This window comes from Prionailurus viverrinus, chromosome B3 (assembly GCF_022837055.1).
Source record: "Prionailurus viverrinus isolate Anna chromosome B3, UM_Priviv_1.0, whole genome shotgun sequence".
In the NCBI taxonomy this organism is placed as follows: Eukaryota; Metazoa; Chordata; class Mammalia; order Carnivora; family Felidae; genus Prionailurus; species Prionailurus viverrinus.
Window position 1 is genome coordinate 131,987,996 of NC_062566.1, and position 20,955 is coordinate 132,008,950.

General features: G+C 37.7%; 1 protein-coding gene across 9 annotated transcripts in view; it reads right to left on the reverse strand.

The window, feature by feature from the left end:
- BTBD7 (BTB domain containing 7) overlaps positions 1 to 20,955 on the reverse strand; it is an 88,835-nt gene that overhangs the window by 37,281 nt on the left and 30,599 nt on the right. For 5 of the 9 annotated variants that reach the window (XR_007152980.1, XM_047862759.1, XM_047862757.1 and 2 more), the window contains exon 3: positions 19,235 to 20,314. Coding sequence is in view for 7 of the 9 variants with exons in the window: in XM_047862759.1 (XP_047718715.1) it covers positions 19,235 to 20,314 (1,080 nt within the window). In the remaining 2 variants the exon portion in view is untranslated. Of the gene's footprint in view, positions 1 to 18,646; positions 18,686 to 19,234; positions 20,315 to 20,955 lie in introns of those variants that run through there. The other 4 variants (XM_047862762.1, XM_047862763.1, XM_047862764.1 and 1 more) reach the window with 2 other exon arrangements.

The window sequence follows — 20,955 nt, forward strand, 5'->3', positions numbered from 1 at the left end:
AATATTTACAAACCATATATGATAGGGGGTTAATATCCAAAATGTATAAGGAACTCCTACACCTCAACAGCAAACAATCTGATTAAAAAATTGGGCAGAGGACTTGAATAGACATTTTTCCAAAGACATACGAATGGCCAAAAAGTACATGAAAAGGTGCCCAACATCACTCATCATCAGGGAAATGCACATCAAAACCATAGGATATCACCTCACACCTGTCAGAATGGCTATTATCAAAAAGGAGATAACAAGTGCTGGTAAGGATGTGGAGACTCTGGTGCTTTGTTGGTGGAAATATAAGTTGGCATAGCCACTACCAAGAACAGGATGAAGGTTCCTTAAAAATAAAAACAGAACTACCATATGAGTCAGCAATCCACTTCTAGGTACGTATCTGAGGATGATGAAATCACTATCGTGAAGATATATCTGCATTCCCATGTTCACTATAGCATTATTCACAGCAGTCAAGATATGGAAACAAATGGATAAAGAAAATGTGGTGTGTGTGTGTGTGTGTGTGTGTGTGTGTGAGTATATATAGGAATATTATTCAGCTATAAAAAAGGAAATCCCGCCATATACCAACATGGATGAACCCTGAGAGCATCATGCTAAGTGAAATAAGTCAGATAGAGAGAGACAAATACTGTATGACCTCACTTATATGTGGAATCTAAAAACATCAAACTCACAGAAATAGAGAAGAGAATGGTGGTTTCCAAAGGCTGAGGAGTGGAGGAAACAAGGAGATGTTGATCAAAGGGTAGAAACTTTTAGTTACAAGATGAATAAGGTCCAGAGATCTAATGTGCAGCATGGTGACTACAGTTAATATTGTATTGTATACTTGAAAGTTGTTTTGAGAGTACAGCTTTGTGTTGTGACCATAACAACAAAATGTTAACTATGTGAGGTAAAGGATGCATAAACCAATATTACTGCGGCAAACATTTCACAACACATACATGTATCAAATCATTACACTGTGTACCTTAAACTTAACACAATGTTATATGTCAATTATGTCTCAAAGCTAGGGAGAAAAAAGAAAAAGAAATTTAAATTAAAATCTATTTTCACTACAAAAAAAAGACGAAAAGCAAGTTGAGTTTTTCTGGGTTTTATTTCTCATACCCTTTTGGCTAATGTTCAGAATTTGGTTGTTCCTGTTGGGTAGATATTAAAAATACCCTTGGGGCTCCTGGGTTGCTCTGTCGGTTGAGAGTCCAACTCTTGATTTCAGCTCAGGTCATGATCTCAAGCCCTGTATCAGGCTCTGTACTGAGCTTGGGGCCTGCTTGGGATTCTCTCTCTCCCTCTCTCCCTGCCCCTCCCCTGCTCTTTCTCTTTAAAAAAAAAAAACAAAAAACCCTCTATACATAATATAGAAGCAGACTCTTAAAGTGTACCATATATAAAGTGTAGATATATTCTACATGGAAGAATATCTTTCAAGTTTCTGCCCCTTTTAATAGTCTCACAAGTTCCTTGCAATACCTAAATGTCAGAGGGCATTAGTAATACTGTAGATCTATTCCAAATATCTTTTTATGTTTCCTTTCAATATATTTTAAAACATATGTACTGAGACTATCTCTGGATTGTCTACCTCAGCAGATAGATGTATAAGAAACTGGTAACACTGGTAACAAGAAGGGGAACTCAGCGGTGGGGGACAAAAAGTTGGGGGAACAGGAGACTCTTTGCTGAGTACTCTTCATACATTTTGACTTTTGTCCTATTTGAATATATTATATGTATTCAAAAAAATCAAAGCAAAAACAAACAAAAACCATCAGGCTATGGAAGTTGCCAGGAGTTCCTTCCCTCAGTGCCAACATAAAATCAATCACTGACCACAAAATCCAAGCAAATATTGGAAAGGAAATGAGAAGGTTCTCTGCTTTGAGAACATTACTCCCTTCTGATGAGAAAGAGGCAATCACTGAGATTTATGCTGCTTGTGTGTGAAGATGTACCTTGAGTGCTTGTATTCTTTATTCAGATAGCTTTTCCCAAGTTGAGTGAAAAGAAAGAATAGACAGAGGAAGATAGGAAACAAGTAACCTGGTAAAGAAGGGGGGAGGCTAAAGCACACAGACGATTATAAAAGATTAAAGATTTCTCTAAGACATGAAAGGAAAAAGACAAGACTAAGAACCCTTAAGATACTCACTTGGATACATATGTATATCTTTATATTGCTTTAATGTTTTCTTTATAACTTAATGTTTAATATGCTATTTTTAATAGGCTTAAGGGTTTTGGGGGTAGGTGAAAACAGCACGAGGAAAGGGAAAAGCATTCACAGGGATGTCAGTTCTGTAAATACAGACACCCTGCATAATATGTAAGCCTCCACTATATTACAATGCAGGGAGATCTAATTCTGGAACCTACAGGTTGCCCGATCTTGAAATTGAACACATATCCTAATGTACAGGCATCTTACTAGAAGAGAGACGCAAGATACACCGTTCAAGTCAGACTGACCAGAGACCCAATCCCAATTCCCTTTAACTGTGTGATACAAGAAGTTCTGCCTGTTTCCTCATCTGAAAAATGTTCCCTAATTCTCAAAATCTACCTCATTGGATTATTTTCAGGATTAAATAAGATGCAACTCTTACTATAATTAAGTTTCCTTATACATTATTATCCTGGTGCATTCTAATTCAGAAGCAAGCATGGGATCTGTGGGGAGTGGGTAAGGATAGGAGAGCAGAGTCTGGAGGGGGCAGAGCAAGTCAAAGGTCATAAAGGGAACAGAAATGCTGACAACCCAAATGTACCATGCACTTTCCACTCACATGTCATTTGTTAAAATGTTAAACAAAAACAATTCTAATAGTCTCAGTAAGTGAAAAACTCAGAGGTTCACATCCTTTCAACTAAAAACAAAAAATACCCATTTATGTCTATACGTTACTATCCTTAAACCATTTCCCACTGTGCCAAAACAGTAAGTTAGTATCTTCAATTCTGTTTTAATAATAAAAAAAAATCCAAAGCTTTTGGGGTACAGCCATATTATGATTTTTAGAAAACTCTGTGATATTTACTGATTAGTTATCTCTTAACACAATTGTGCACTCCCTTCCAAACTATGTACCTCACAGATGACTTCTTCTCATGGAGACCATGTTCCCTCTTCCCCAGTGATGGGAAAGAATAGCTCTGCAGTGGGAAAGACCAGGATTCAAATTTTGGCCATAACATTTCCTAGCTATAAACCCAGTTTACAACATTTTCAAGTGTCAGTTTACCTGTAAATGGAGATAATACCTACCATAGAAGATAATGTAAGTTAAGAGCTTAGCACAGTGCCTGGCAAAAAATAGGTGCTCAAAAATTCTACTAAACAAATGAATACACATCGTAGGAAACTTTAAAAAAGAATTATCAATTTTTGATGTGTAATTTATAGACTATATCTGTTTATGTATTACTCCCCTGCCCCCCTACACACAGACTATTTCTGGGACATTTCTTATGGTGTCTGCATGCTGCTTATGATCTCAGCCAAAGAGATCTTTCGGAAAACGCATATGTAATCAGGTCATATTACTTGCTATGTTCAGGATAAAGCCAAATGTCTCGGCATGGTAGACCAGGTTCTTTATTATAGAGCCCTACTTGTCTCTGTAGCCTCATTTCTCACCACACCACTCTTGTCTCTGCACCCCCTATCCCAACCCAAAGTGCCTTGCTCTCATTTATCTCTGGGCCTTTCCACCTGCTTTCCTTCTGCCTAACCTTTATCTCCAACCTTTCTTTCTTTCTTTCTTTCTTTCTTTCTTTCTTTCTTTCTTTCTTTCTTTATTATTTTTATAAAAAAAAATTTTTTTTTTCAACGTTTATTTATTTTTTGGGACAGAGAGAGACAGAGCATGAACGGGGGAGGGGCAGAGAGAGAGGGAGACACAGAATCGGAAACAGGCTCCAGGCTCTGAGCCATCAGCCCAGAGCCCGACGCGGGGCTCGAACTCACGGACCGTGAGATCGTGACCTGGCTGAAGTCGGACGCTTAACCGACTGCGCCACCCAGGCGCCCCATCCAACCTTTATTTATTTAACTCCCATTCATTCTTCAGACCTCCCTTCCCTAACTTCCTATACTGAGGTCTGGGGCTCTTCTTCCTGTGTGTTCCCCTCTCATACAGTGCTTTGCTCTACTTGAGCACTTACACAGTTTGGGTACTTATTACAAGACTTGCTACTTCAATCTTGGGGTCTGGCATACAGTAAGTCTGCTAAATAAATAAAGTATAGGAGTCACAGTGCTAATTCTATACCAAGGTCTGTTTGAATTGACAGGTTATTTTCTTCCTTCTCCTCCATAATGTACCATTTTCATCTATGTCTGCTGCAGACTCAGGCCGCTGCTATTCTCTCAGGATTACAGACATATTACAATGATCAGATTTACAACACTGTATGCATCCACTTCTATTTAACTTAGTATCTCTAAAAATCTGACATCAAAATGTAGTTTAGAAGTAGGGCTCATGACACTGAAGACTTTAGATACTTTATATTTTTATTTACTGCTTACACTTATAAACAAAAACTATCAATCTAGAAGTTAAGATGATGCATTAGAATAACAAAAACTAATCTCAGTTTAGCTTAGAAAAATTTCTGAACCTCTCATAATTAGATACAGCTCAGACATCAACAGGTTTAGAGAACCAATGTGATACCTATGGATCTTCTAGAAGTATTTTAGTGAATCAGTGTCAAAATTCAGTATTGTTCTTTAATGTAAGCTTCCATCAGGAAGAAACACACTGACAGTGGAAACGGTATTAAAACCAACCCATTCTGGAAAAGGCCTAACTCTACTATGATTGAAGATGAATATGGTTAGAAACAAAGATGTACAGGTGTGCAAACTGTGTTTTGGGGGTTTTGGCACAACTTTCTGATGTGTGGATATTTCACTTTCAAATGCCATGACATGTAAAGCACATATCACAAGTTTTACAGACGTAGCAATGCTACGTATGAGGTATACGAAAATGTTATAGCGAAGATAACCAAAACAGAGCTCAAAGTCTTTTTTTTCCCCCAATATATGAAGTTTATTGTCAAATTGGTTTCCATACAACACCCAGTGCTCATCCCAAAAGGTGCCCTCCTCAATCCCCATCACCCACCCTCCCCTCCCTCCCACCCCCATCAACCCTCAGTTTGTTCTCAGTTTTTAAGAGTCTCTTATGTTGAACTCAAAGTCTTTCTATAAATCAAAGTCATTCCCTTCGTGGAGACATAGTGCGGCCACCCCATGTTAACTTGTAATAGAAACTGGTATTTCGTTTCATCTAAATATATGAAAAAATAGTTGAAGGCAAGAACTTTCTGGTCAGTTATACATACTCCAAAGTAAGATTCAGTCTTTACAAGATATTTATAAAAAGGCGCTATTTGTTAGCAGTGTTTTTCACTGGGAAGTGAAACTGAACGGTTCTTAAACACTTTTTGTATTATTTGTATTATCTGAATATCCAAACGTCAGTACATCACATATATTTTTTTTTTATTTTTTTGAGAGAAAGCACATGCACGTGTGTGCATGGCTGAGGGAGAGAGTGAATCTTTTTTTTTTTTTTTTTAATTATTTATTTGAGAGAAAGGGAGAGAATCCCAAGCAGGCTCTGTAAGTGCAGAGTCTTACGCAGGGCTCAATCCCACAAACTGAGATCATGACCTGAGCCGAAATCAAGAGTTGGACACTCAACCGCCTGAGCCATCTAGGTGCCCCAATTCTTATATTTTTAGAAACAAAAAAAATACATTAACATAAAGTGACTCTACATGTATTGACACCGTTTTTCCAAAGCTTAAGTGTGAAAAAGGCAAGACAATAGTATGTATAGTGTGCTACTATTTATTTACACTACAGAACAAGATGTGCACGTGAAATAGAAACACACATTCATGTATCTATAAAGCAGATTTGATCAGAAGTGGCCTTGGGGAAGAAACAACGCAATTGTTCCTGCATCTCTACAATGGGAAGAGCGATGGTAGCTACCATCCAGGTTACCATAAAGATTAAGTGAAGTATTCCACACAGTAATAGCTAAATAATGTCATTACTAATCCAATCCATCTTAATTCTTGGAATAGTTTCTTCCCACCATTTCTAAAACTCCTGTGTCTGGTCAAAGTCCTTCTACTCTAGATATTTTAGGAGGTAAGTATAATATTTGTTTTTAAGGCAGAAACTTCAACTCTGTACCTCAATACTGAATTTGAAAAGCCAGGATATTTGTACAATGCTGAGGTTCTCCCTTCTATCATTTTCTTTCCTCAATCACTAATGTCTTCCCCCAAATAACCTGCATCTTGGGTTGCATTACATTTTTGTATTCCTTGGCAACAAAAGAGGAGTGGCCAAAATTTGACTACTGCAGAATCAGAAGAATAAAAATAAGTTGGGGCTTTCAGAAAAGGCCACTTTACACCAAGCAGTCTATCACCATGGGAAAGCTCTGTGGACCATTTTTTTATGGCCTTGTTTTGCCATCTAATGTTGAATGTTCCCTACAATTGTAATCCTATGTATCCGTGTTGAAAAAAAGTCTGAATCTGGTAAATTTTTTTTTAGACTTTGGAAACTTGGAACCACGCTGTCGAATGATGCATAAGGAAAACAACTCAGCTCTATCTTTAGAAATTATCTACCAAAGAGTTAATGTAAGTCAGTTTTAAAAACATTTGTTAAGACCCTCCCAACTGTCAGGCATAGTGCTTGATGCCCACACTTCAATGGAGAGAAAGAGACAAGCTCGAGTTGAGAAACCGGGAAGAATTTATATGGTTAGCATGTGACAGAGCCAGGACTGGAGTACAGATCTAACCACAGACTTCATATTTATAAAATACCATTTAATTTGGGTACTGTTATTTATCTCTGAACCTGAGCAAATGAGAGACCCATTCTCTGAGCTTCACAGGATTGTTGTGAAGACGAAAAGATATAAGTGCCCATCGTGACACTAGGTACATAGTGACATTCAAACACGGCTCCTTTTAATTCTCTTCTCGTTGGTATTGCACCTTGAATAGCAATGTTGTTCAAAAAATGCTAACTTGAAATCAAGTCTCTACTTCAGAATACACTGTACTGGGTGGCATCATTGCAGATGCTTTCCGCTATTCTCGTGGTGTCTAGAGTTCAATATACACTTTAAATAATAAATGCGCAGTTCTTCCTTGTCCCCATGTTGTTCAAAGTTTTGTATTCATATCCATAATGACCTGAGTACAGCATTTCATCTTTTGTCTGATTATATTAATGTCTGTAAAGTTCAAATTAAATCTCTCAGATCTTGACTATAATAAAAAATTTTGTGTTGGGGAAGAAAAACAAACCAAACCAAAACAAGCAAGTCTTCCGCTGTTTCACCGTTTCCCTTGACTGTGGCATCCTTGGGATTTTAGTATGCATAGAAAAGTTTTGTTTATTGCTGAGAAAAGGCTTCTAACTGTCCTCAGATTAAATTTTCTGGCTTCAAAAGATTAATAGCCTTGAATGGCTTCCAAGATTATTAAAACCAAAAATTTTTAATGTTTGTTTATTTTTGAGAGAGGGACGGAGTATGAGTGGGGGAGGGGCAGAGAGAGAGAGAGAGACAGACAGACAGACAGACAGAATTCAAAGCAGGCTCCAGGGTGAGCTGTCAGCACAGAGCCCAATGTAGGGCTTGAACTCCTGAACAGTGAGATCATGGCTTGAGCCGAAGTTGGATGCTTACCTGACTGACTGAGCCACCCAGGAGCCCTCCAAGAATATTTTAAATTCAACTGACATCTTATTTACATAACAGTGGACAACAAAATAAAAAGTTGATAAGACAACTTTATTTGAAATTTAACTTAAAACTGAGTTTAATGGTACAGAATTATACAGTATTTAGACCAACTCTAAACTTAATTTTAAAAATAATGCTTCAAGGGCACCTGTGGCTCAGTTGGTTAAGCATCTGACTGTTGATTTCAGCTCAGGTCATGATCTCCCGGTTCATGAGTTTGAGCTCCATGTAGGGCTGTGGCAGTGCGGAGCCTGTTTGGTATCCTCTCTCTCCTTCTCTCTCTGCCCTTCCCCTGCTCACTCACTCTCTTCAAAATAAATAAACTTAAAAAAATAAAAATAAATACTGCTTCATATTTATCTCCTAGAGTGTTTTAATTTTATTTGTAACTTCTACAAACATTTATTACATACCCTCCCCCCCCTTTTAAAAAGAAAAAGTTACTCACTTTTCATAGGTATTAAAGATAATTTGGCACACCTGAGTGGCTCAGTAGGTTGAGCATCCGACTTTGGCACAGGTCACGATCTCCCGGTTTGTGAGTCTGAGCCCCACACCAGGCTCTGTGATGACATTGCCAAGCCTGCCTGAGACCCTCTCTCCCTCTTTCTCTGCCCCTTCCCTACATGTGCGCATGCACGCACGCTCTCTCTCAAAATAAATAAATAAACTTAAAAAAAAAAAAAAGATAATTCAAAATATGTAACCCAGAGTCCACTAACAGCAAAAAAGCACTGTGCTAGGTTCTTTGGGTGATTCAAGAGGACTAAGATTTTGCCCCTGTCTTTAGGGGGTATATAATACACTAGTTGATAGAGGAAATGACACATGTACAAAGACAATTCCAAAATAAGTTAGAAGATGTAAAAACCTAAAAGAAACATAAAGAAAGTGTTTTGGAAGTTTGCAGGAAGTAGAAAATACTTTTAATTTGGAATGCCTGAGAGGAAACAAAGGAAGTAGCATGTGAATTTGGTCTTAAAGAGTAGGGTAGAACGTGGACATTTACTGGTCAAAGGCAAAGGTATTCTAAGACAAAGAAAAGTGTGAGCAGAGGGGCAGAGGTGGAGAGTTTGTAGTCTACATGAAAAATGGTTTAAGTTTTAAAATAAAAAAATGCAATAAATTATGCTTTAGAACTCTACTCATAATTTTGAGTAAAGAATTTAAGTGCTAAGTGTCCTTATGATTACAGGTACAGAACTTGAGAGTCACCTGAACTGCATTCCTGAAACTGAGATTAATTCTTCATCTATATTGCATAGTTAACTGAAATCTCCATTTACTATTCTGATCTGTTGATAATGGTCTTTAACTTAGCTCCATTATTCTCTAGGAAGTAGATTCAGACTAACTTGCTGAAGAGGAAATAATTATAGACAGAAGTAAAATGAACTGCCAGTTCAATTGAACTGAGACACAAGAAGAGTGTTAACATGGGGACAATGGAGAGGACAGGAAGAGGGAGGAATGGCTCAGTGAATGGAGACAGTCTTTACTGCTTTGCATTTGTTTCAAGTCACACACTCTTGAAATCTGACCAAGTTGCTAAGGGAAAAATTAGGTCATTGCTTTCAGCTGTTTCTCTGTTAGATTTTTAATTCAAAAAAAAATATAATCACATACATTGTAACTAAAAATATGGGCAATGCATTACAGGGTCCACTTTGGAGTTGTTGTAAGTAAATTTCATATTCCAAAGACTGAAAAATACAGTTTTGATCAAGCTAAAAAAATAAAATCTGCAATTGAAAGTACACTACTGTAAAATATCCTGAGCTGGAATATGCATGCATGTACATGTTGGTGATAATCTGGGCTATTTTGTTCTGAGGTCAAGAGTCTTTATAATAAGGAAACATCATATACCCCCTTCTTATGGTAGGCCATGGGTTGTTAAAATTCATGAGAAAACCTATAGTTCCTCTAAAGAGTGAATTTTCTAATTTTTTTCAGAAAATTATAAATCAATATATATTCTCACCAAGGTGCTCATGTTTTCAGAGGTGTTTACACAGTGCATGCTAAAATCATTGTGAAAGCAGTGATCGAACACCTGATCCTTTTTTTGAGGCTCTTCTAATCTAGCCACCTATTTTGGAATTTTATACACTGGTCTTTTTAATATATGTACTGTTATCAACCAGGCTTCCAAGCTATAACCACAGAAAACAACTCTAGTTGGCTTCAACAGAAAAGGACTTTATTTGAAAGGATACTTTAGCCCATAGTTTCTGGGAAAGTTGAAGACCAGACACGGAAAACAAACAAGAACAAAGGCTGTGCACTGAGGACTACATCAGGGAAAGAGCCCAGTGAGTAGCCCGTGTCGCTCTGGGCCCCAGGCCACTACAGCTCCTGCTCTGTGTAGAGACAGTGGATGCCATCATCGGCATCACTGCCACTGACCTCTCTCTTTTCCACTGGATGTTGTGGCTCTCACCCTGCTTACAGAAAGAATTCTCTATAGCCCTTGCCTTTAAATAATGTTTTTAAATGTATTTATTAATTTTATTTGAGAGAGAGAGAGAGTATACGCATGTGTGAATGGGGGAGGGACAAAGAGAGAGGGAGAGAGAGAATCTTAAGCAGCCTCCATACCTAAGATCCTAAGATCATGACCCTGAAATCATGACTTTAGCCAAAATCATGGCTGACTGAGCCACGCAGGTGCCACTAATTAAATTAATTAATTAAAGTAATCTCCACACCCAGTGAAGGGCTCGAACTCACAACCCTGACATCAAGACATTGCATGCTCTACCAACTGAGCCAGCCAGACACCCTTCTATAGTCCTTGCTTCTTTGTGCTATGAGCTCCTATTCAAAAAGCCCAGGTAATGTGCTTAAACATTAACCAGTGAGAAGGCTGAGAAAGCAAGCATTTAACCTTTTAGGTTTTTACACTGGGAGGTGTGCTCTGCCTTCTATCAAGACCTGCATAATGAGGAATTTCTCAAAACTAGGAAGAAGGTCTTTATGCTGGCAGCCAAAAGTCAAATAATTGGTACAGAAACATTATTCAGGAAAGAGCAGCCTACTCAGTACAAAGCCCTCTGTTCTTTAGCTAAGTGCTCTGAAGCAAAGTCTGAGTGGTGACCTACCCAGGTCCCTGCTCAGCTTTTAAACCTCCTAGCTGGGCCCACATTTCCCTCATTTACCCAAGAGGTTCAGCACAAATCAGGTTCATGGCTGAGACTCCTCTGAGTTGATACTTCAATCACTAGTCTGCTATTTCATTCCTACAAACAGGCCTACAGTGGCCTCCCACTTTCATCCCTGGAAACTGGTTTCTGGGCTTAGGGTCAGAAGAGCTGGTATGAGTCACAACCTTATCACTGACAACCTGGAGAAAAGGCTAGTTATTCAACTCTGAGCCCCACCATACTGACAGGTTGTCAGGACAACCAAATGAGAGAAAGTAAAAACCCTTTGTAACCTAAAATGATAAGCACGATCTTTTTAGTTAACATTACTGATTTGTATGACAAATCCCCCAGTTCCTTAGGATTATGGCCTATCCTATCTAGGTCTCTCTGGTTCTTTTGAGCACTGATGTCATATCATAAAAAAATTAATTTTGTAATCAAAGCAGCATATGCTCGTAATTTAAAAAGTCTTGTAGCTAGTGGTAATAAAAAGCTTCCTCTAAAAACAACCCCCCCTGCCCTATCTCTTTTCCACTCCCAGTCCTGCTCCTCAGAGGCAACTAACTACTGTCAATTCTTAAGTTGTTTCTTCTGATATTTACCTCTCTCTATGTTATAATTTTTACTACATCAATATTCAGTGTTCATATTAGGACTATTTAAATACTGCTTACTGCTGAGCCAAGCTGTGCACTAGAATTATATTTTCTTCCATATGCAATTTTAAATTTTTCTTGGAGGTATTATTTTCTACTTTTCCCACTTGCTTCATTTTCTATAAACCTATTGTTAATTTTTCATAAAAGCACCAAAAGGTCCATGAAAATTTTTTAAGATTTATTTTGAGAGAGAGAGAGAGAGAACACCCTCATGCATGAGTTGAGGAGGGGCAGAGAGGGAAGGAGAGAGAATCCCAAGCAGGCTCTGTGCTGTCAGCTCAGAGCCTGATGTGGGGCTCGATCACACAAACCACGAGATCATGACCTGACCTGAAATCAGGAGTCGGATGCTTAACCAACAGCCACCCAGGAATCCCTCCTGCCCCCATGAAATCTTTTAATGCCACTTGTCATTTAATGTTCCTGGAGACTTTCACCCTCCTAGTCCAGTCTAGACTTGATGCCCACTAGACTTACTATACAGCTAGTACTTAGGATTTCCCTTTCTTATTTCCTGTGTTTGACCCCATTTTCTGGGTCCCACACTTGTTCTTGGTTCACTTCATGATTTAGTGGAATGCATCCTTAGTAACTTCCCTCAGTAGGGTTGCAGGGGAGAAAAATTTTCTGAAGTAAGACTGAAAAAAATGCCTTCATCTAGCCTTTCACTTGATTGACAGTTTGGCTAAATATAGAATTTTGTGTAGAAAATAATTTTCCATCAGCTTTTTAAAGGCACTATGCCACTGGATTGCAGCATTCAGCTGCTGCTATTGAAAAGTTCAACAGTATTCAGAGTCCTATTTCTTTGTATGGAACCTAATTTTTCTCTCTCTGCAACACTATAGAATCTTCTCTTTTTCTCTAGAGTTCCCTAGAGAAAGGGATAAAACTTTTTAATACAGAAATTCCTTTAGCTTTAGCAGTATTTCTTATATTACCACTGGCTTCTCTTCCATTTTCTCTCGTATGTTTCTAAAACCACTGCTTGTTAAATTGTTACACCTGGACCAATACTATAGTTCTATTTGTCCATCTTTGTTGTTCTACTTTCTAGATTTCTTCAATTTTACCTTTCAATCTTTTTATGTGTTTTTCATTTCTGCTACCTTATTTCCAACAGCTCCTGTCTTTACTCTTACAGAATCCTATTTATGTCTCATTGATTCAACAGAACGCTTTTATAAAAGGGCTTTTTTTTTTTCCTTTTTTTTAAACTAGGCTTCACGCCCAGCACAGAGCCCAACACAGGGCTTGAACTCCTGATCCTGAGATTAAGACCTAGCTGAGATCAAAAGTTGGACGCTTAACTGACTGAGCCACCCAGGGACCCCTATATAAGGGCATTTTGCTTCTGTTGAAGTTTTCTTCTGCTTTCTTCAACGGTTTCTTCTAATACTTCGTTCTCATCTGTGTGTCAATTTGGAAGTTTTCCTCAACTTTAATGGGTTTTCATATTTAAGAACGAAGCACTAAAGAGCTGTGTGGAAACTCTGTTGCAAAAGCAGGCTTGCTGACTTATTCTTCTTTGCAGAATTGGAAGGCAAACTGGTTTTTTACCATGTAATTCCTGAGCATAACTTCATCATGGCACTCCCCGCATCAGTCCCCACACCAGTCTATATGCTCTTGGGCTGTTCACTATTTCTAGAGCTCCAAGGTTTGTTTTTTTATTTTTGTGGTTTTTGTTTTTATTTATTTTTATTTTTTAATTTTTGTTTTTTAAATTTCCATCCAAGTTAGTTAGCATATAGTGCAACGATGATTTCAGTAGATTCCTTAATACCCCTTACCCATTTAGCCCATTTCCCCTCCCACAACCCTTCCAGTAACCCTGTTTGTTCTCCATACTTAAGAGTCTCTTTTGTTTTTGTCCCCCTCCCTGTTTTTATATTATTTTTGCTTGCCTTCCTTTATGTTCATCTGTTTTGTCTCTTAAAGTTCTCATATGATTTTTGTCTTTCTCTAATTTCACTTAGCATAATACCCTCCACTTCCATCCACGTAGTTGCAAATGGCAAGATTTCATTCTTTTTGATTGTTGAGTAATACTCCATTTTGTGTGTGTGTGTGTGTGTGTGTGTGTGTGTGTGTGTGTGTGTATGTATGTACTACATCTTCTTTATCCATTCATCCATCGATGGACATTTGGGTTCTTCCCATACTTTGGCTATTGTTGATAGTACTGCTATAAACATTGGGGTGCATGTGTCCCTTCGAAGCAGCACACCTGTATCCCCTGGATAAATACCTAGTAGTGTAATTGCTGGGTCATAGGGTAGTTCTATTTTCAATTTTTTGAGGAGCCTCCATACTGTTTTCCAGAGTGGCTGCACCAGTTTGCACTCCCACCAGCAGTGCAAAAGAGATCCTCTTTCTCCACATCCTCACCAACATCTGTTGTTGCCAAAGTTGTTAATTTTAGCCATTCTGACAGGTGTGAGGTGGTATCTCAGTATGGTTTTGATTTGTATTTCCCTGATGATGAGTGATGTTGAGCATTTTTTCATGTGTCAGTTGGCCATCTGGATGTCTTCCTTGGAGAAGTGTCTATTCATGTCTTTTGCCCATTTCTTCACTGGACTCTTTGTTTTTTGATAAGTTCTTTATAGATTTTGGATACTAACCTTTTATCTGATATGTCGTTTACAAATATCTTCTCCCACTCTGTCGGTTGCCTTTTAGTTTTTCTGATTGTTTCCTTCGCTGTGCAGAATCTTTTTCTTTTGATGAGGTCCCAGTAGTTCATTTTTGCTTTTGTTTCCCTTGCCTCCGGAGATGTGTTGAGTAAGAAGTTGCTGCGGCCAAGATCAAGGAGGTTTTTGCCTGCTTTCTCCTCGAGGATTTTGATGGCTTCCTGTCTTACATTTAGGTCTTTCATCCACTTTGAGTTTATTTTTGTGTATGGGGTAAGAAAGTAGGGGCGCCTGGGTGGCGCAGTCGGTTAAGCGTCCGACTTCAGCCAGGTCACGATCTCACAGTCCGTGAGTTCGAGCCCCACGTCGGGCTCTGGGCTGATGGCTCAGAGCCTGGAGCCTGTTTCCGATTCTGTGTCTCCCTCTCTCTCTGCCCCTCCGCCGTTCATGCTCTGTCTCTCTCTGTCCCAAAAATAAATAAATGTTGAAAAAAAAAAATTAAAAAAAAAAAAAGAAAGTGGTCCAGGTTCATTCTTCTGCATGTTGCTGTCCAGTTTTCCCAGCACCACTTGCTGAAGAGACTGTCTTTATTCCATTGGATATTCTTTCCTGCTTTGTTAAAGATTCGTTGGCCATACGTTTGTGGTCCGTTTCTGGGTTCTCTATTCTGTTCCATTGATCTGAGTGTCTGTTTTTGTGCCAGAGCTCCAGTTTTTTTAATCTTTTATCTGCCTGGCTTGGACTAGAGCAGGGAAGAGGAGTGATTTTGACATTTAGTTTGTAGGCTTTTACATAAATTCAGATTTCAACTTTGTGCTTTACCCCACACCCCCATCCTTCCTTTCATAGCTATTTCCAGATCTGAGATCTCTCTAGTTCAATTTCTTCAAAAAATAAATCTCAGGTTTATTGTGTTTGGTGGGGGGAGGGGTGGGGATAGAGAAGAGAACTGAAGGGCAGGTTAGGATTTGTCACCTGGCACAAGTGATACTGATGCAAAAACAGACAAATGGGCTATGGAGACAAAATGGAAAGCACTGACCCATATTTATGTGGGAACTTAATAAAAGATCGCACAAATCAGAAGAGAATATGGATTATTTAATACAGCATACTCAGAAAACCAGCTCACTTTATGAAGTAAAACAAAACCCCATTCCTTTCTGACACATGCCACCTATAAAGGTGAATTCCATGGTGGGGGGAAAGGGTTCATCCATTCAGTATTCAGACTTAAAATCAAATCTCTTTCTAGTTCAGCACGCTTATCCCTTCTTTCTAGAGTACTAAGTAGCCCCTGTGAAATGCCTCCCTTATCCTCAGTAGACTCCTCTATAGGATCTAGAGTTACAGACCTCTCCTCTCTGGTAAGCCAATAATCAGTCATGATTTGCTTTCCAGCTTCCAAAATTTTCAATATCCTTTTTCCTCTGTTGTTTTCCTCTCAGGTATCTTGGTCCTGAGGGTTTATATTTGTTTTACTTCTTTACTATCCTATTAGGGCTTTGGAGGAGACAGAGATAAAGTTATGTTTAATCTGCTACGTAGGATATCAGGTGAAATTATATCTAATCCTAAAATGCCAGGCCAGCAATTTGAGCATTACCTGTTAATCCACCTCCCTAATAGTGACTGCCTATTTGTCTGAATAAAACACATTCTCAGTATAGGCCAGGAACCTACTCTTTTATCCACACCACTCTGGCTCTCTGCCTATACTGCCTCTTTTTATGATGCTCTTGAAACCATTAAATCACCTCTCCATCTTGAAGGACATATTTAGTCTCAAGGTCCTAGCCTCCCCTGACAGAATTTGTTTCCTTTTAAAACTGGGCTTTAACTTTTTGAAGTTAAATCTAATTTGGAATAAAAAGTAACCGTCATTAATTTAAAGTCATTTACTGAATGCCCACCATGTCCCAGGCATAGGGGACACAAGGATGAGAACAGTACACTCCAACCCTCAAGCTGCCCAACAGGCTAGTCTCACAGTGTTTTTTAACTGGAAGTTAAGCCCTCGTCTTAATCACAGATCACAGATGATGATCTGGGTGACTATTTTCTTAATTTTCTCCAAAATGGTACATAACTATCATATAATCATGCTGGATGCATCTGAGAGATGCTAATTCATTAGATACCATAGATGCCTCAGAGTATCACAGGCTTAATCTGCTTGTAGAACTCCTGCTGAGAAAAACCAATTGTAAAATGACAAACAGCCAGACATTTACAATAGTTTGATAAGTGGCATGTCCCATCTCACCAGTGATAAAATTATAAGAAAAACTTATAATCAGTAATAACCTAATAAAAATCTATAAAGTATTAGTATTAGGTTTAATATAATTATAAAATTATTTTTAAACATAAAGCTTTAGAAAAGAACATGGTAATGAATGAAATATGTTCTGATGAATAGTATTTCGCAGCTAATATTTACTGAATGCTAACTATGTATCAGGTGCCAGTCAAATCACTTAATATTATATATTTTTAATCCTTATAATGCTACTTTACACGTTACTATTCTGATTTTATAAACGAGAAAATAGGGGCTTAGACAGGTGACTTGCCCTGAGGTCAAGCAAGTTAAAACATGATAGCGAAGGATTCAAATCCAGTTTGGCTCCAGAGCTTGAGCTCTTAAACTTCATGGTATAAAATTCCTCTCCAAGCAACCAACTATTCTCCTTCCCACAAAAATGAGGTAAAAACTGTGTTAAAGGTATAGTCTGTTATAAGCACTAATAGGATTGGTTGAATACCATGGGCATGGGAGAAAAATAAGGCCTACAAGGAGTGCAAAAACCAAAACACCAAATAACCTCAACTCTGTATTATGTATAACAAAAGGAAACAGGAAACCTGACACCCAGGTTTAAGGGAATATATATATATATATATTTTTTTTTTTTTTTCTTTACAGTAACCAAGACATGCACAAGGGGTGTTGTTCTATATCTTTAAGTGTACTAAAAAATACAATTTCTAGCTAAATGATTAAAAAAAAATTAAACTCACTTAACATAAAAGAACCTTAGATGAAGTACTACCTAAGATCTAAGAGCTGGCTCATAATTTTACTTTTCATTTAAAACTTAACTACCCCCCAAAAACCTGTATTAAGGGATGCTTTCCCATTTACAAAAAAAATTTTTAAAGCACACTTATTTTGAGAGAGAGAGACAGTGAGCAGGGTAGGGGCAGAGGTGGGGGGGGGGGCAGGGAGGGAGAGAGAGAGAGAGAGAGAGAGAAAGAGAAAGAGAAAGAGAAAGAGAAAGAGAGAGGGAGAGAGAAAATCCCAAGCAGGCTCCTTGTTGACCTGCCATGGGGCTCAAACCATGAGATTGTGACCTGAGCGGAAATCAAGAGTCAGATGCTCAATGGACTGAGCCACCCAGGAGCCCAGCTTTCCTGTTTTTTAAAAACAGCAAAGCGTATATAATACACTTCAGTTTCTTATTATTTAAACATGTCAAAAAATAAAACCAATTTGAGAAAATAAAGGTTATTATATCTTTTGAATAATGTTTCAACCTTCAAATTTTTCTGTAGACGCATTTTCTGACAAATTTGGTTTTATAGAATAAAATAGTGGTAGGTCAAGCTGCTAGGTTATTTTTGAGAACACACTTTCCTAGCCTGACATCAAAATAGCCTACTATTATTAACTTAATGATTATTTTAAATTAACAAAATTTTAACAAATTGTTAACAAAATTAACAATATTTTAACGATTTTGATTGTGGTAATAATACTAAATTAGTACTATTGCTAAAAAGATAATTTAAAAGATTCTTTATGTAGCAGAAATCACAACTTTTTTCACTCAGGTTTATCAATGCTTTCTTCTGTATAATTCCTCTCATTGTATTAACTAATTTGTTGTTGTTGTTTAACTGAGGCTTTTATCTCATTTCTCTAAGTCCCATTAATTTGTTGATTGAGCCACACAACACACATTTTATTTTCAAGTTAGAAAAATGTGCATAGCTTTCATTATTCCTTATTTCATTAAATTCCTGTGTTTTACCCCAGCCATTAACATCTTCTTCTAATTGGTAACTTCTAATGCTCTTTTAGCAAATACTCATTAGCTGAATTTCTCAAGTAATTTCATGTCATATAACTTGTTTTAATATATGGTCACAGAAAGCAAAGAATGCATCTTTTCAAGACAGCAAATTCTCTTTGCTGTGTGTGGAAGGCTGATTTCTAGCTCTGAAATTTTAAGATTCTAATGTTTACCGATGGATCTATATAATTCTTTAATGTTACTTTCATGTATTCATTTGCCTATAACAAAAAAATGTGCCATCCTAACCTAAAAGGTTTAAATTAAATGAAGAAGGCACAGGAGTCTAGCACTGACCTTACATACTGTAGGCTGTTGCTTGATGTACAAGTTGAGCTTGAAAAGAAGATACAGAATATTTAAAAATTTAAAAAAAAAACAAAATCCTGCCTAATTCTTTGATTCAAACACATTGTATCCAAATGTGAGTACCTTCATTTTTGGAATAAATATTCATTCTTCTAAACATTTAGGCATCAATAACTTACTGAGTATAAATATGAGAATCTAAGTTACCCAAGAAGTCCTAGATCAAGAATAACCATGAAATCTGGGAAACGAGGCTAGTTCAAAGCTTGGGTGTGGATGGAGTGCAGGTGGTTATTATACATTCCCACACCTATTGTCTTACATTAGGGAAAAAGAGCCTCACGTCTCATCTATTGCTCTTAGTCACTAGTTTTGAATGCTTGGTTTTAACACTAAATGAACAGCCACATTAATACTAACCTTCGATTCTTTCTCAAATTTCATAACTATACATTTGAAAAAACTGACCCCCTCATATCCCAAACAGTGAAATCATAGAACATACTGGCTGTGTTTTCAATGTGGAAGACAAATATGTAATTCTAGAAATCAAAATTAAAAATTAGAATTTCTTACCTTGTGCAAGCATGTTAAACTCCAAGAACAGTGCTATGTGGTAAAGTTCCATGGCTTCTTCTGCCCTGGTCATGTTTGGCTTCCCTGCGACGAGAGCCTGAACTTCACTGAGACTCCCCACAGAGGGGCTACAGTGCAAACCAGAGAGGTCCACCACATCAGTATACATACAGTGTAATATAACTTTCGCATACTTTTTGGGTATAATGGACTCGTCTAATATAATTCTTGTGGGAGTCCTCAAAGTTCGGTCTGTGATTTCTTCACCAGTCCGTATCCTCCTTTGTAATAAATTCCGAAAAAATGGGGACCGTGCTGAAATAATAGCCTTGTGAGCTTTGAGCTCTTCATCTAAACAGTTCTGATTTCCACCAAAAGCTTCAACCAGTTCAGAGTCTGAAGAAAAACTAAGGACGACATCATAATAACACATGTAATCAAAAAGTCCACGCATATCTACATCAAGGGAATTTGGTGTTCCAAATTCTTCACTAAGCTGGACGAGAATATCAACATTTTGAAACCTTGAGTCCTCCATTCCAAACTCTCCTGTATAAAGGTAGTGTAGCAAAGCAGAAAACATGGGCATATCTATACCAGCCGTACTGATGTCCATAATGATCTCTGCCCCATACTCCGGTGAAGAAGAAAGCAGCGTTTTAAAAAATGGACACCTTGCTGCCAAAATGGCACGATGAACAGGAAAACAAGTTTCTTGAAATATTAAGTCTACATCAGTACAATACTTGTACTCATAAAGATCGGCCATATCTTTCTGTAATGTCCGAGCTTCTGGTCTAGCCAAACTGGCTTGTAGAGAAAGCTCCTTTAAGGCTGAAGTTCCCTCATATTCCTCCACTAAAGCATTAACATCTCTAACATCCCACCCAGAGAGGAGTTCTCGCATCTGCTTGGCATGATCGGCAGACCTATTAGATTTTCGACGCTTAATAAACTTCTTTTTGAGGGTGGCAAGGCCAGAGGTTCTCTTTTTTTTGTCTTGTGGTTTCTCATGGCCATGGTCAAGGCTATATAATTTCGATTCACAACCATAGCCTTGCTGAGAATAGGATGATGTCCCTAAAAAGGAAATCAAACAAATGAAAATGTATTTCTTTGTTCTTAACGTTCATTTTCAATATTCCTTTTAACACATATTTCACGCTAGAAATTTTTAAAGACATTCCTGAACCATTCAAATAAAGTTGACTTTTGTTTCTATAAAGAAATTTAAAAGATCAAATCATTCATTTTCATATTAAATAAGGAACAGAGACTAACAGAGCAGATTATTCTTTACTTGAAAACATGCTTTTGGTTCTCTGGCTATCAAAACCCAAATATCATAGATTTTAATGATGGAATTTTAGGAAATGAGAGTTAACTGGATTTGTAAATTCAGAATACTACTCATATATAATTGTGAAATGTTTTGGTTTTTTTTTTTCCTTAACTACACCAAGGCTGCTTTGCACTGGGGAAAATAAATGGACCAGGGCACAAGAAGCATGTATTTCATTATTTTCCCAACAGTGGAGATTGCTAGCTTTCCGGGGGCAGATGGCAATTATGGTTAAGACACCAAAGAAAAGATCAATGGTGCTACAGCAGCTTGGTTAGGATAAAAATCATACAAGCCAGATTCACATTTGTTGGGGGAAAAATCTGGATGCTACAGAATCATTATCTATAATAACTTCTTCACAATTCAATTCTCTTGT